The 15,899-nt window shown below is 47.5% G+C and overlaps 1 protein-coding gene across 1 annotated transcript; it reads left to right on the plus strand.

The window, feature by feature from the left end:
- The first annotated feature begins 1,702 nt into the window (after positions 1-1,702).
- EIF3B (eukaryotic translation initiation factor 3 subunit B) lies at positions 1,703-15,803 on the plus strand. Its single transcript, XM_063315191.1, has 19 exons — positions 1,703-2,019; positions 4,206-4,398; positions 5,718-5,837; positions 5,914-5,971; positions 6,580-6,708; positions 7,288-7,445; positions 8,883-9,014; positions 9,106-9,172; positions 9,804-9,850; positions 10,054-10,264; positions 11,144-11,216; positions 11,682-11,804; positions 12,502-12,580; positions 12,941-13,079; positions 13,703-13,828; positions 14,149-14,226; positions 14,511-14,619; positions 15,047-15,163; positions 15,255-15,803. Exons 4-18 carry the CDS (start codon positions 5,918-5,920, stop codon positions 15,148-15,150), a joined length of 1,629 nt encoding a protein of 542 aa, XP_063171261.1. The 5' UTR covers positions 1,703-2,019; positions 4,206-4,398; positions 5,718-5,837; positions 5,914-5,917; the 3' UTR covers positions 15,151-15,163; positions 15,255-15,803.
- Positions 15,804-15,899: the final 96 nt, after the last annotated feature.

Consider the following 15,899-nt stretch of genomic DNA (forward strand, 5'->3'; position numbering starts at 1 on the left):
AAGGTGGATGGATGATATTCTAGAGGTGACGGACTCATCCCTGGGGGAGCTGGGGGTGTTGACGACCGACAGGAAGCTCTGGTGTGGGCTGGTCCACGAAGTCACGAGGAGTCGGAAGCAACTGAACGACTAAACAACAAAATTTATTAGGCGCAACCTTGCAAGATAAAACGGTCCCTTTTAAAGACTAATGTTAGCCATCTCCAGCCGGGTGACTTCCAGATGGTTTGGACTCCGACTGCCCTAATTCCCAGCCAAAATGTCATACTGGAAATTGTGGAAGTTTACATCCACTATATTAGGGGCAACCTAGCCTGGGACCTTCAAGGTTTCCTAAGTGTATCTTCGCAAAACGAAGTGCCGCTTAATTCAGAAAAGAAGGAAGTATATAAACACTTCGCAGCCCTCGATCAGTATTCAAAGCGTTTTAAAAGTTCGGTGGGGACGGCTGCCGTCGGAACCAGGTGGATATCCCCCTGCTCCGTAGGACCCAATTGCTCAGCGTCCGCTTTGCCGTTCTGTCTCTTTAAAAGAAAGATCACGTGAGCAATAGACAGCTGATGTGGCGGCTCTCGCCGGGCCATACCATTCCGAACGAATTTTAAAAGGGGGAGCTTCGAGAAAAATGCAGCTCACCACATATGATTCCATGTCCTATTCAATTTATAACAGGTAATGCACATCCCAGACACTGCTTGTCCGAGGGGTTCCAGGATAGGCCCCAATGACTAGCTGAAAGCTCCCCTACGATACACTTAGTATGGCCCACGCCGCCGAAAAGTCGACTTCCTCGACGATACCATTGTGACCACTTGAAAAGGTGGCAGTAATCGCTCTACTACGCTCCTTCCTTTTTCAGTGTGACCGTATTGCTTTATCCTTTATCAGCTTCCTTCCTAAATAAAGGATTTCCCACTATGTTTAATACTATGCGCGTAAGCCGACGATTTACCCCTTCCGCGATCATCCCTTCATCTGCCTTCGGATGGTGGATGCAAACCGCACCTCAGGGAGGTTTCAAAATCGGCCGCCATCTTGGGCTCCCTCCCCGCGATGGATTCAAAGGGGGGAACTGGTATAAACTGGAAACGACGTTTCAAAAAAAACAACAGCGGGAGATGCACGTCGGGAAAGAGGGATGGCGACCTACGTGGTTTAATTCTCCTTGACTAAGGCCGAAGGAGGTGTAATTTCAAGGCGGCTCTGCTTTCTCCCCCTCCTTCCCGGCCGGAAAGGGAGGTGGTCTCCTCCGTTCTCGCGAGAGCGGGCGGCGGCGCTCTCGCGCACATGGCCCGGACAGGGGCGCCTCCCCCGGCCGTGCGCGCATGCGTCCTCCCTCCTTTTCGGCCGAGGCCTCCCGGAGCGGCGTGTGCGAGGCGAGCGGGAAGGCCGCGCAGCCCCCGTTTCCCATGCAGGAGACCGAGGAGAGCCTGGCGGCGGCCGCGGCCTCCCCCTCCACCGCCCTTTCCGCCGAAGCAGCGGAGTCCGGAGGCGGCGGCGAGGCGGAGGCCGAGCGGCCGCCGGCGGACTCGCCTGAGGGGCGGGAGGCCGAGCCAGAGCCAGAGCCAGAGCCAGAGCCGGCGCCGGGCGGAAAGGGCGGCGACGAGGCCGAGGCGGAGGCCGAGGAGGAGGAGGAGACGGGCGGCGGCGGCGGCGGCGGCGGCGGGGACGGGGACGGGGACGGAGGAGGAGAGGAAGCGGGAGAGCGGCCCGAGTCGCCGCTTCCTTCCCCGCAGGAGCCGCCGCCTTCGCCCCCGGCCGTGACCGAGGAGCCGCCGCCGCCCGCCCGAGCAGAGTCCCCGGTGGCCGCCGCGGATGAGGAGCGGCGGGACGCGGAGGAAAAGCCCGAGGAGGAGGACGAGGAAGGATCCGAGCAGGAGGAGCAGCAGAAGCAGCCCGAGCAGGAGCAGGAGCCGCCGCCGCCGCCGCCGCCGCTGCTGCTGCCGCCTCCCGGGGAAGACGAGGACGAGCTCTCGTTCAGCGACCCCGAGGACTTCGTGGACGACGTCGATGAGGAAGGTGCGCGAGGGCGGAGGAGGAAAACGGCGCACGCGAGGAAGAGGGCAAGGGGAGGGGAGGAGAGGAGAGCAGCTTCGCCTTTCCTGCCCTCCAGATGTTCCTCTGGTCGCTGCAGCTGCCCTGGAGGCCAGCCGCCTCCCCGCCCCAGCTGCATCTCCTGGTCCGAGTGCCCAGTTGTGTCAGTTGTGGATCTGCCTGGGGAGGTGCCAGGGGAGCAGGGAGGAAAAGGTTCAGGAACCCTTGCATCTCGCTTCCCAGTCAGGGGTCTGTCCCTGTGGGTGGGACTGCAGGCCCCAGGATTCCCAGCTGGATGGCGGGGTAGTGTCTTCCCATCACCTTGGGTGTTCCTGGGAACCTGGCAGGGAAGGTCTGGGAGTGGTGGCTGGTTTGGGGTTGGATAGCATCCCAGGTCCTCACCTGCTTCCCTGGAGGTGATCCTTACTCTCCAGGAGCCCCAAAGCAAACAGCTGCTTAAAAACCCGCATCTTGGTCGTTTGGTGGCATCAAGCAGAGGAAAGCAAGCTTCGTGCTGTGGAAGGCAGGGAGCATTCAGTTGGCATCACATCGCTCACTTTCACCTGTTGGCATCAGCGTGGATTGCATGTCTGGCATAGGACATCCCTGCCCCTGAGGAAGTTAACACTCGATGGGGCAGCACAGCTGAGGAAGTCGGAAAGCAGCTGTTTGCGTGTGACTATATTGGTACCATCTGTAATATTGAGAAAATGTGGTCCAAAAGCCATTGTCAGTTTCAAGCAGCCTTGTTTTCCTTGTCAGCGAATCAGGAAAAGTGTGAATCCTTCCAACAAGCTGTGCCAGTGGTTGGGTAACCTTGAGAACTATAAATAGGTCTCCATTTTTTAAAAAAAAGTTGCAGTACTGTCTTAAGTTTATTCAGAAACAAATCCCTTTGTTTGTTTTTTGTTTGTTTTAGAATAATTGTTTAAAATCACTTGTTGCGAAGGTTGTGGCAGTAACCTAGCCTGTAGTTTGAGTTAAAGGAGATCCAGTGCTGTTGTTGATCCAGAGCTGCGGTATATTCAGATCTGTTGTGTTTCCTGGGCTCAATTTAGCAAATGTGGGTCCTGTTTGATGTAAAGGGGAGCCCTTTCAGTAGCTGTCAGGGTGGTACTTTGTACCACTGCGGGACGCAGACCTAGAGACGCTGCTGGGATTGGGATGAGTCTTGGCTCCAGGCATCCCAGATTAGAATCTGATGCTTTTGTAACGAGCTATTTTAGCCACAGAGGAGAACAAAGAGATCACAGTCAATCAGCCAAGATTACTCAGAAAAGCAGAAGCTTCTGTTTCTGACTGTCACGAGTTAAGTGCCAAACTGATGGGAGGACCCATGCAAGCAATCAGGCAAGATGCCCTAGAAGGCACTATGCTTCGTCCAATTCTTGCTTCTTGTTAGAAAGGACATTCAGTGCCCACATTTGTTGACGCTTTATACAGTAAGGTGTTATGAGCCAAGAGGCCAGTACTGTGAAGGCACAGCTGATTTTAAGCGAGGGGGTGAAATATACGTGTGACAATATGCTGTGGCACGTAAGTAGGTTAAAATGCATTTTTAAAAGCGAAGAGAACTTGTATGACTAAAATATTTGAACATGGTTTTCTGATTCATCATACTGATGCTGTAGCATCCAAAGCATTCAACATAGGTAACAACTCGATGACCGTTTGGCAGTTTTGAGGTTTTTCAGATTTAGAACATGGAAAGTAATGCAAATGGCAGAGGGAAAAACTGCTCGGTGCTGTGGTGGCTGCAAGGCCTGGCTTTAAAGCATTGAAACAGACTGAAGAAAAGACGGTCAAGACACAATGTGGTTCACCTCGGAGTAATTATCACTGGCCTGTAGATAAGAGTCAAATGATACAGGACCTCTAAAGAAGCCTTCCTGTGCAGAAAACATGAAGCTGGGCTAGTTACACAGTAATCTCGGTAATTTTGTTCAGGGAAGCATGTATGAAATTATCTAGTATGCTCAGTATTTATCTTGTGGAAACCTGCAGAAGGCTGATTCCACATGGGCTTTGCATCACTTCTTGTTGCTTGCTTTCAGGTGGCTTAACAAACCTAATGTAGACGATTGGCTTTATCTTGTAAATGCAGAGACAGCCTTGGCAGCCTCTCTCCTTCACAAGGCCGTTCTTATTGGTCTCTATTTTCCTGTCCACAGAATTACTTGGAGATATTCTACAAGAGCTTCCTCAGGAAGCAGATGGGATTGATTCTGTGATTGTGGTGGATAATGTCCCCCAGGTTGGACCAGACCGTCTTGAGAAACTGAAGAATGTTATTCATAAGATTTTCTCAAAGTTTGGGAAGATTACCAATGAATTTTACGCAGAAGCTGATGGCCAGACTAAAGGGTGAGTGCTTATGTGGTGGTCTACACATTTTTCATGTCTTTTTTGGTAGCATAGTCTGCAGCCAAGCTCCTCTATCAAGGAAGCAGACCCTTCCAGCCCATGCAGCGAGCCAGAGTAGTCGGGCTGCTGGTGCACGTGTGTATCTCCAACACACGTGTCCATACTGAACCACCACGTTCTCCCACTTCAAAGGCACCTGGCTTAAGCGCTGCCCCATCCGGCAGTAGCCAAGGAATCTCTCAGGCAGCTTTTTCTGTGCAAAAGATTGGTGGGGAGGAAAGTGCGCTGGGTGGCACGCAAGGCATGTTAAAAACCAGAAAGAAAAAAAGCTGGTTGCTTGGTGTGCTCGTTGGCGCTTCTCTCGTGATGGACCCAGTCTCCTGACAAGGTCAAAGAATGAGAGCTCCATGGTTTTCTCTCGGGGAGCAGGGTTGAAATTTCACGTGGCCAGTTTAGTAAAGAAGTTATTATATAAAATATATTAAAAAGTTAATAATAAAAAAATGCAAAGCACATTCCTTGGCAGAAATGCACACAACGATAGATGTTAGGATTAGATGGTTAATGCAGTAAAGTAGTTTGCTCTTTCCTGCTTCCCAGGTGTAATATTTTGGTGTTCTTGTTAAAATTTCTGTTCCTGATTCCAGCATGTTGAAATAGATCCCTCATCCACCTTCCATCCCATCCATTTTCTCTTCTCATCTAGGCTTTTTGTAAGGGAGCAAACAGTCTGAATCTTTGCTCCGGTTCTTTGTTGTTCCATTGTCCTCACTTAAAACGTGAATGGAAAATGCAGCTTCTTCCTCCCCTTGAAATGGCTTGTGCCAGTTGTAAAGGAAGGTGCCCTGCCAAGCAGAACCACAGCTTCACTCACTCACTGCACCCACAGCATGTCCTTGGCTGTATTTATGTGCAGACACTTGGATGGGAAGCAGATATTGGTGCTATATTAAGTCAACATGGCTGGTGTTGTGTTGAGGTTGGACCGGATCCAGAACGCTTACGTCCATCATTTCCCACCTCACTTTTGAGGTGGGAAAGGACCCCAGATGGAGTGGTCAGTACACAACAAATTAGAACTAAGAACTAACGTGGTGCAGCACTTGAAAGTGGATTAGAACTGACGAAACCCAGGTTCGGGTCTACCTCAGCCATGGAAGCTCACTGAGTAATTTTGGACTGTGCTCTCTCAGCCCAGTTACCTCACAAGGTGGTGGTTGTGGGGAAAAATAAGAGAACGTGTATGCGCTGTCGCACTTCTGAATGGAAGGTGGAATATACATGCGGGAAATAAAAGAGCTGGTTGTGTTTTGCTCCAGGTATATCTTCTTGGAGTACCTGTCTCCCACTCATGCTCTGGACGCTGTAAAAAATGCAGATGGTTACAAGCTGGACAAACAGCATACTTTCAGGGTCAACCTTTTCACTGACTTCGACAAGTGAGTAGAGTTTTATGCCCACTGCTCCCCTGAAACTACGTGCAAGTGTATGTGACTAATTTTATTGCACTTTCAGATACATGACAATCAGCGATGAGTGGGAAATTCCAGAGAAACAGCCATTTAAAGATCTGGTAAGTATTCAGAGGTCTGAATGGAATGTAGAGATCATTCCAGAAGTCCCCAAGACTTGATGTTCCTAGCTGGTCAAGAGACAAAAAGCTTGCCCCAATCAAGATCACACGGTTCTCTGACCTATGAGTGCTCTCGTCAAGAGATAGGTTGATGATGGTTCCTGTTACGCGTGTCTCATTTTTCAAACGGTGAATTTGCAGCAAGAGATGCGGACTGAATAACTCGCGTGCGCCGCACTGAAACTTCTGAAAACGCAAAAAAGCTGTAAGGCGTCAGAAGACACATGTAGATGCAGTTTGCTGGCGTCTTGTAGAATTTGTTGGGTTTTGTCTGAATTGTTGGCCTCCAAATAAAAACATCAGCACCACAATTTAAATTCACTGTGCTTCGTGGCAAGATTATCCCGCCTTCGTTATTTATAAAAACAATAAAGGGGTAGAAAATAAATAAAGATTACGCTTGGCTTGCTATAACAAAAGTTGTGTGCGTCATGGGGACATGGTTTTCTGTCTGGCGGGATATTTTTTTCCCTTTACAATGGAATCTTCATTCTCTGTTTCTTGTGCAGGCTCTTTCTTCACGTTTTTCCCTTCTGATTATTTTCTAGGGGAATTTGCGCTACTGGTTGGAGGACCCAGATTGTAGAGATCAGTACAGTGTGATTTTTGAATCTGGAGATCGAACTTCTATATACTGGAATGACGTTAAGGATCCTGTCACAATTGAGGAGAGAGCCGTGAGTGTCTTTGGCAGGCTTCCCTGATCACAGTTTGTCTGCTAGTGGCTGCAAGAAAGAGTACCAAGCCTGTAATGAAATTAAATGACTTAATTAGCTGATGCACAGAAAAATTCCAGGAACGTAATAGCTGTTAAAGTGAGCAATAAATGTCATCGATTATAAGTGTGTGCTGCCAGTGAGAATGTGTTTCATCACTATGTGATCGTGAGGTTCACATTTCCAGAGTGAACAACTGTGCTGTAAACAAAGTGCAAAGATTGGCTGACGGTAGATCTTCCTCATTCGCAAGATCTAAGGAACTTTCTGCTGGGCCAAAATAAAACAGATCATGTTTGGCTGATCGTGTTTGTTTTGAATTTGATACCCTCTTTTTCTACTAATTTAGCAGATTGTCTACAGAATGAACATGCTAACTGTGATGAGGGAAGTTCCAGTGCATGATTGGCTCCAGTTTGGTTCCCTTCCAGTTAAAATAGAATTTTTGAATTCCTTGCAAAGTTTTGGAAGTAAAATGTTTATATACTTTGGCATTCAAATGCAGCATGACCCAGTTAATGTCCGTTTCTCCCTCTGCAGCGATGGACGGAAACCTATGTGCGCTGGTCTCCAAAGGGTACCTATCTGGCTACGTTCCATCAGAGGGGCATTGCTCTGTGGGGTGGAGAGAAATTCAAACAGATTCAGAGGTTCAGCCACCAGGGGGTGCAGCTCATTGACTTCTCACCTTGTGAAAGGTATTCCTGAAAATTAGCCGGCTGTCAGCACTTCAGAAGACTTAGCACCCTTGCTTGCTGGCATATGCGTTGCTAGATGGCGAAATGCGCGCATGTAATGCTTGGTTCCTTTAAAATGTCCTGCTTGGCAGAGGTGTTTGGGTACCACTCCGATGAAGTGACTCGTGTAAATACAAATAAACGACATTAAACCAAAAGGGTTAAAGAGTCAGCAAGGCTAACCTACTATAGAAAACCTTGGTTTTGTTTGTTTTTTTAAACACATTGTTTAGAAGAGGCGTAAGCTAAGCTCCTGGGGGACAGGCTGAGCTTGGCCTTTTTTGACAGACAAAGAGCCTCCCAGTATTAATACGGAGACCGTGGTGTTGATTTTACCTGCTCGCGGCAGTCGTCCCGTTTTTCTTGTGCGTTTTTCCACTTAGCTTCTTCTATCATAACTGACACCGGCTTGCTCTAAAGCAGGGTTCCTCAAGCTTGGCAACTCTAAGCTGTGTGGACTTCAACTCCCAGAATTCCCCAGCCAGCTTTGGGGAATTCTGGGAGTTGAAGTCCACACAGCTTAGAGTTGCCAAGCTTGAGGAACCCTGCTCTAAAGAATCTCTTTATGTTTCCAGCCCAGCAGCTGTCTCCTGGTTCTCTCCTCTCATGCAGTTGTTCCTCAAAACACCTGGGGCCTCTTGCCATGATTATTTAGCTAGGGTTATGGTAACACTGAGGTGAAGATGTGCTGGTCACAGAGACGTCTATACTGTGATTTGTTTGGAATTACTCCGATGTGCTCTGCACAGCCTGTAGATGCTTAACTGACGTGCAAATCAGTTTTGTTTGCAAAGGGATTAAAGCGGTTGGGAGTGCCTGTCGTGCATTGTTCTTCATGGAGCATTTTGGCTCTCAGGCGACTTGTTTGAGTTGCCACTGGGAAGGGGAAGGCAGAAAAGAAGACAATACTGTCAAGGCTGCAAGACTTGCTCGCTTCTGTATCCTCTGTTGCCCATTTTTCTATATTGCCCATTTTCAGCTGCTGAGTTTTTGGACAGCTTCCTGAAAGGGTTGTAAATAACGATGAAGCGGGCTAGTGTTTTGTTAACCCTCCTGAGCGTTGTGTTTTCTGAATGAAAAGCTTTTCTTCGGTGCTGACTGCCGGCTGTTTGAAGTAACCTTAAGCAGACTTCATAACTAAGCTTTAAAAAAAAAATTATGGATTGTATCTGGTAAAGTATCAAGCCTGCCTTTGGACCACAGAATGAGTGTTAGCCTTGGCTGTGCCATGAGCTGCACCTGCAGAATTATAAGCTGCCTAATCATGAAGCTTTGACGTATATCTTTTCCTTGTGCGAGGCGTATTGAAGGCCAAGAAAGGTGAACCTTGCTTACTAAAGTCGATATTAAATGGATCACAGCTTTTATATTCCTGCAATCCATCTTGTTTTTGTGAAGGTACCTGGTAACTTTCAGCCCCCAGATGGACACCCAGGATGATCCTCAAGCCATCATTATTTGGGATATCCTAACTGGACAGAAGAAGCGAGGGTTCCACTGTGAGAGTTCTGCCCACTGGCCCATTTTTAAGTATGTTGGTCAATGACTAAAAATGACTGGTGCTACACTTTGGCTGCTGGGAAATATGACCCCCTAAGTCTTCGAAATTCTTCTTGCTCAGGTGGAGTCATGATGGCAAATTCTTTGCCCGGATGACATCCGATACCCTTAGCATCTATGAAACGCCTGTAAGTCTGTGAATGTCCTAGCCCAAATGTTATTCGTTGAGAAGCATGAACAAAAAGAGAAGCAGTGTGCATCAGTGCTTAGCTCTTCCCCCTCCCTCTGCCTTCCCTTCTGTGGCCCTTTCACCTGATCATGGATGGATGGATATAAAATTCCCTTCGCACCCCTATGGGTGGTGTGTGTCTTCCTCAACAACCTGGGGTCCTCCACCAGAGGCCTGGGAGTTGGAGGGTTCTGCGCAGGACCTCAGCTGTTCCTGGCACTGCACTCTTCTGGACAGGGAGCTCTGAGGTTGCTCCTGGGACCTGACCTGTGGGAGCCCCTCTCCCAGCTTAGGCGTCACAGCCCCGAGTGCCCCTACCACCACTGGGGCCACGTTGGCCTTCACTTTCCACATCCCCTCTAGTTCCTCCTTCAGGCCCTGGGACTTCTCCAGCTTCTCATACTCCTCCTCCATCTATCTATCTGTCTCCATCCATCCATCCATGTTCAGGATGTAAAAGTACATTAATGCTTTTTGGGACCCCTACTTGAGAGTACCCCTTTCTAATGGGAAAATGTCTATATACTAAATGTCATCCAGGTACGATTTGCAGGATTGTTATGTTGTTATCTTTTTTGTTGTTGTTCTAGTCAATGGGCCTGTTGGATAAGAAAAGTTTAAAAATCACAGGGATCAAGTGAGTACTCTCCTTTTGATCTGCTTGATGCTGCTTTTATGAGCGGTGACTGTGAAGAAATCAGTACCACTCCTGAGCATGGCTCGCTTCCTCCCTTCTTCCAAACCCCGAGAAATAGATTTCACTGTGCGGGTGGGTGTTTCGTGATAAGTCTGCTCAAGTGCTACTGAACTTTGAGACGTTTCTTTCTTACCAACCCTCAGAGACTTCTCCTGGTCCCCAGGAGGTAACATAATTGCCTTCTGGGTTCCTGAAGACAAAGATATCCCAGCAAGGGTGACGCTGATGCAGCTGCCCTCCAGGCAGGAGATCCGAGTACGCAATCTGTTCAACGTGGTGGACTGCAAGCTGCATTGGCAGAAGAATGGGGATTATCTCTGTGTGAAAGTAGACAGGACCCCTAAGGGCACACAGGTAAGCACACTCGTCACACCGGCCAGTTTGAGAGTCTCTGATTTTATGAAAATGGACACGCTGGAAACTTGGCTCCCTGTTGAGGTGTGCCGGGGCCCCCTTATTTATTACAACTTTTCTGTCCATCCCATTTCAAGTGATGCAAGGTCATTCATGACAGCAACTGTTCCTTGACGTCCTCAGCTGCAACTCACAGTGTCATGTTGGCGTGGGAATTATATTAAGCTTGCTTTGGACTTGCAAGTTTGTGATACTGCATTTGATAGCCTGACGTACATCTATACTGCATGTTTTCTATCTCTTCCTTTACTGATGACTGTTTGCTGCCTGCCTTAGATGTTCAAACGTTGCAGTTCTTCTTAAAAAATGGGTAGAGATGGGCGAAACGCATTGCAAATTCTTTTTTTAACATACAGAAACGTTTCATGCAAAGCACTGAAGCAAAGCAGGGGGCATGTGGGAAAAAATCTGTGTTTTTGTTCTGACGCTTCCTAAATAGGCTCAGATTCACGATTATAATAAGAAGAATATGGCTGTAGTAAAATGAAGCCGTAATGTCTGGCCCACACAGGTTGATGCGCAGTCTTCTCTTAATTCTTACTCTTTGGTATTAAGTAACCCTCTTCTGTGATTTTCAAGTCTCAGTCAGCATAAGCTGGAGATGTCACTTCTTAATGGTGTCTTCTGTCTGATGATATCCCTGTTTAGAGTATAATTCGTAATTCAGCCCTGTCTTCGTAAGAGCGCTTTATTTACCTACCTATTACGCCCTTTTACACAAACAGTTTGTGATGCATGTTATTAGGCAGGATAAAATTCTTGCTGAAGTCCTGCTTTGGATCAATATCATGCCTTCCTCCCTTCCTCCCTCCATCCCAGGGTGTAGTGACCAATTTTGAAATCTTCCGCATGAGAGAGAAGCAGGTTCCAGTTGATGTGGTGGAAATGAAAGGTAAAAGGGCACATTTCCTCTTTCTCAGTCTGATGATGCAAGGCTTCTCCAAACAATCGCATTTGCTCTCCCCCAACAAGTTTATTACTATGTGTACCATTTGGCAGGAGATTATCTTTATAGTATATTAGATGTAGCAGAAGTAAAGCATATTCAAGATACAACACGCCTTACTTCTACAGCAGCTTATCAGTCCTTAGCAGCGCACGTGGCTTATGCCTAAACCGGGGACAGCCGTGTTTGCTATTTTCCACTGGTCCTGGCGGGTCTGAGGTCTTTGTCGCTTTGGATAGTAAAGTGTTTTGGATTGTTAAAATTCCTTCTATGCTCGATCTCATTCTGAGTTGCGTGGCAACTGCTGCATAGCTGCTGCTCAGACCCAGCTGGCTTTTTTCAGAAGAGATCCTGCATCCTGTAGCTTTGGACTCCACTGTAACCAACTGATAAGATCTTCCTGCCTTGCAGAAAGCATCATAGCATTTGCTTGGGAGCCCAATGGAAGCAAGTTTGCTGTGTTGCATGGAGAATCGCCCAGAATATCCTGTTCCTTCTATCATGTGAAGAACAACGGGAAAATAGAGCTCATTAGTAAGTGGATTCAACGCATGCTTGGTGTGGTGCTGCTTTTAAGTAGGTTGTGATCTTCAGCCAAGGCAAAATGCAGCTGGACTCACTCTTCAGAGTGTGTTACTTCACATTTTGTTCCTTATTCACTGGCATTCTGCTTCCAGCTATCTAAAGTTAGTTATTACTGTAAAAATCTAAATGTCACGGAAACAGGATGTCTAAAAGAAAGCATTCTCCACATGATCCTGCACCATCCCCACCCCCAGCTGAATTCCAGAGGTGGCGTACCTTGTTATTACTTGCATTGTAAATTACCTTGGGCCCCATGTGGGGGAATAGTGGCATAATTTATAAGTATCTTGTACAATTGAAAATTGAACATTCTGTGAAGTAGGGTTTGGAGGTGCCCTGTTGAAAACTACATGCCAGTGGATTTTCTGCACAGTATTGAACCTGTCTGCATAAATTAAACCTCTGAATCTGCTAAATAGTTTGAGCATATGACTAAAACTGAGGAATGCCTGATGGGTGGTGACAAGCAGGACAAATTGGGCTGCTGTGCTTCAATGTCATTTTGAGATAGCCTACTTAATCCTTGGGTTTTAAAATTCAGGAAGCAGCATCAGCAGGGGATTGGAAATGACCTGAGCCTTTTTACTCTAGCATGTTTAACTTTTTGAAAGTCAAATCAGTTCCATGTTTTTAATTTTTACCTCAGAAATCTTTGACAAGCAGCAGGCAAACACGATATTCTGGAGCCCTCAGGGACAGTTTGTGGTATTGGCTGGTCTCAGAAGGTGAGCACTAATTTTTGGGAAGATTTAAGAGATTATCTTGGTTGCAAGCATTAAAAAAGTGGTATCCACCTCTATAATCGTCGATGTAGCTTGCTTCTGATGATTAGAAGCAAGCCCAAAATGCACGTACTGAGTTTCTTTTCATGAAAAAAATGAAAATCTGGCCCCTTTGAAGCTTCCTTCACGTAGAAGTAAGCGCATCCCGACCCCTGGATTTCTGGGCAGGTTCCCCGATGAAACTTGCATGGTTTGTCACTTGAGCCCAATTTTAGGCAGATGGCTGCAACGGCAGGGAATGCTAGGAGACTCTGATGAAGGAGGCTGGTGTGATATCTGCCTCTCCCCTCTTTCTCCGCACAGCATGAATGGTGCCTTAGCGTTTGTGGATACCTCTGACTGCACCATGATGAACATTGCTGAGCACTACACAGCCTCAGACGTGGAATGGGATCCCACCGGCCGCTACGTGGTGACATCCGTGTCTTGGTGGAGTCACAAGGTGGCTTGACCATTTCTCCTGATCCTTCTTCACTTTTACAGGCTTTGTTGTGCTTGCTTTAGATTTCCTGCGTGGATCCCATCATTACTAACTTCTCCCTTCCAGTAAATTAAAGACTTCAGGCATGACTATTTCTCTCTCTGATTCCCGGTTTGCCTATTCCAGCCTTTCTCAACCTTTTGACCCTGGAGGAACCCTTGAAATACTTTTCAGGCCATGGGGAGCCCCTTCCCGTTCAGGCTCAAATACAGGCCAGAAGTTCCAAAATTATCATAATTCGCTTCATGGGTAGGCCTGTAGATACGCTTTCACGGTATTTTTAAAAGAAAAACAAAGAATGAAGCTTACCTCTTTAATGTGAAGTTGCCCGAATTTGAAATATTTTTTAAAATGAATTGTGATCTCCCAGGGAACCCCTAGTGACCTCTTGCGGAACCCGAGGGTGCCAGGGAACCCTGGCGGAGAAACCCTGGCCGATTCTCTCTAGATAGAACGTCACACTCCAAACGTTGCATGCCAGCCAGGCTGATGAGGCTTCTCTCTGTAAGCGCTGGGGTGCTGAATTCCAGCTGCTGCAGAACGCTTTGTCACGGTGCTGTAGCCTGACCGAAATGCCCCCCTAGGTGGACAATGCCTACTGGCTGTGGACTTTCCAGGGTCGCCTCCTCCAGAAGAATAACAAAGACCGGTTCTGCCAGTTGCTGTGGAGACCCAGGCCGCCAACTCTGCTCACCCAGGATCAAATAAAGGTGATCTGCCCTGTGGGGTTCAGTGTAGAAATCTGTCTGAGGGAGCCACTGGAGGATTTCAAGAATGCTGTTGCAGAAAGGAAGTTGAAGCACTCCTCAGAATAGAAGATGGCGTTTCGAGGGAAGGGACAGGGCATTGCTTGGCCTGCAGAAGACCTTGTGTTAAATTCCTGGGATCCCCAATAACCAGCAGGGCAGCTGGTAGCAGTTTCAGCACTGCATAAGCTTTCCTTGGCTGAAGAGTGAATGGTCTCTCTAAACACACACACCCTCCCTCCCTCCTGACGTCTAAAGCATCTGTCTGTTTTTCCTTGTTACAGCAAATCAAGAAAGATCTGAAGAGATACTCCAAAATATTTGAACAGAAAGATCGCCTCAGCCAATCTAAAGCCTCCAAGGTAAATTGCTCTGGGAATATGAACGAAAGAGGCTTGGGGCGATGCTGTGCTCTGTCAACTGCTGCTGCTGCCTTTAGCCCCCGTCAGCCTCAGTCCCACCAGACGGTCCGTCCGTTAGGCAATGTATTTCTGAAACTGCCGAGCGTTCTTACAGTGGGAGAAAATCTTAGGCAGGAGTAAATATTGCGACTTTTTCCATGGAAGTACTTCAAAATGAAGGTATTTGGGAACACAACTGTTGACTAGATGCATTTTGATGGATAGCTTAAATGAATCTTCTACAGGAACTGGTTGACAGAAGGCGAACAATGATGGAGGAGTTCAAGAAATACCGCAAGATGGCCCAGGAGCTGTACATGGAGCAGAGGAACGAGCGCTTGGAGCTCCGAGGAGGTATGCAAGACAGGGAGCCTGGTGACTTACGCCTGTTGTTTGTCTTAGGTTAGTCTCTAACTGGGTGGCTGCCGGATGTATTCGACCAGCTGGACGTGGGAGCTGCGATCCAAAATGCAAGCATATTTTGAGAGGTGGTTCTAGTAGAGCATAATTGGGGGTCTGTTTAATATTGAACTGTTTATGTCAGGCCTTTGGGATCCCTGTAAAGGCAGGTACTTGTTTCACTGAAACAACAAAACTCTTAATGGACAGGATTAGATGGATGTTAATGAAAAAACGAGTCCGTGACCAAACTATACCATATGTGTAAGATGGCAGCTGGAAGGTGTTAAGAAACCTGCTCTGGCAGTATTTTTCCAGTTGCAGAACAGCATTTCTGTCTTCAGACTCATCTCATTTTGACCTATTTTCTCTCTCTCTCTAGGAGTAGACACAGACGAGCTGGACAGTAATGTAGATGACTGGGAGGAAGAGACTGTTGAATTTTTTATCAATGAAGAAATTATTACAGTTGCAGAGCCAGAGTAATCCCAAAGCCGTGGTAAAGATTCTTCGTCTCGTATGGTCAGTCAGAAAAGGGAAGATGGGGAAACCGTGTGACCCGAGAATAACCATTTTCTCCTCCTTTACAGCACCGCCATCTCTCGTCCTGGGAAGAGAATTGTTCATTTTCAGGCGGCCTCCTCGTCTTTGGAAGTTTTTTAAATCCATATTTCTCTCTCTGGACGGTGACTGCACAGGATTCATTCATTCTGACATACTGGAGTGCCTTTTGGTCCCCGTCATCTCCTGCGGGGTCCTTCGAAAGGCACTGCTTTTAATTTTGTATTCCTTTAATGGGGGAGGGTTTAGCCTAATTTTTAGCCATCTACCACCAGAACGTGCTGCTAAATGCTCCTCTGGGGAACTGGGAATAGTTTCCCATCCCAATGCAGCCTTGACACATTTTCCGGGATCTCACAGGAAGCTCAAGTGCTTCTGTCTGCCAAGGACCGTGGCTGGGTGCTGCACCGGCAGGGGTTGGCTCGACCCGGAGCAAGACCAGCCGGGGAGGCGCTTCTTTCAACCGTGCGATCGGTTGCGCTGAAGCAGCACCGCAGCGGACTTCACTCTCCCCTTCTGATTGTGACAGGATCTCTCCATGAGTTGAACATTGGAAATAAAGCAAGCCAACATGCATCGTCTTTCTTGTCTTACCTGCACTTTGCGATGTATTTATTCTGACAGTTGTCTTTAGGAAACACAGCTTGTCACTGCTCACATTAATATTAATTAGC

The sequence above is a fragment of the Candoia aspera genome, chromosome 14, assembly GCF_035149785.1.
Source record: "Candoia aspera isolate rCanAsp1 chromosome 14, rCanAsp1.hap2, whole genome shotgun sequence".
NCBI classification, from domain to species: Eukaryota; Metazoa; Chordata; class Lepidosauria; order Squamata; family Boidae; genus Candoia; species Candoia aspera.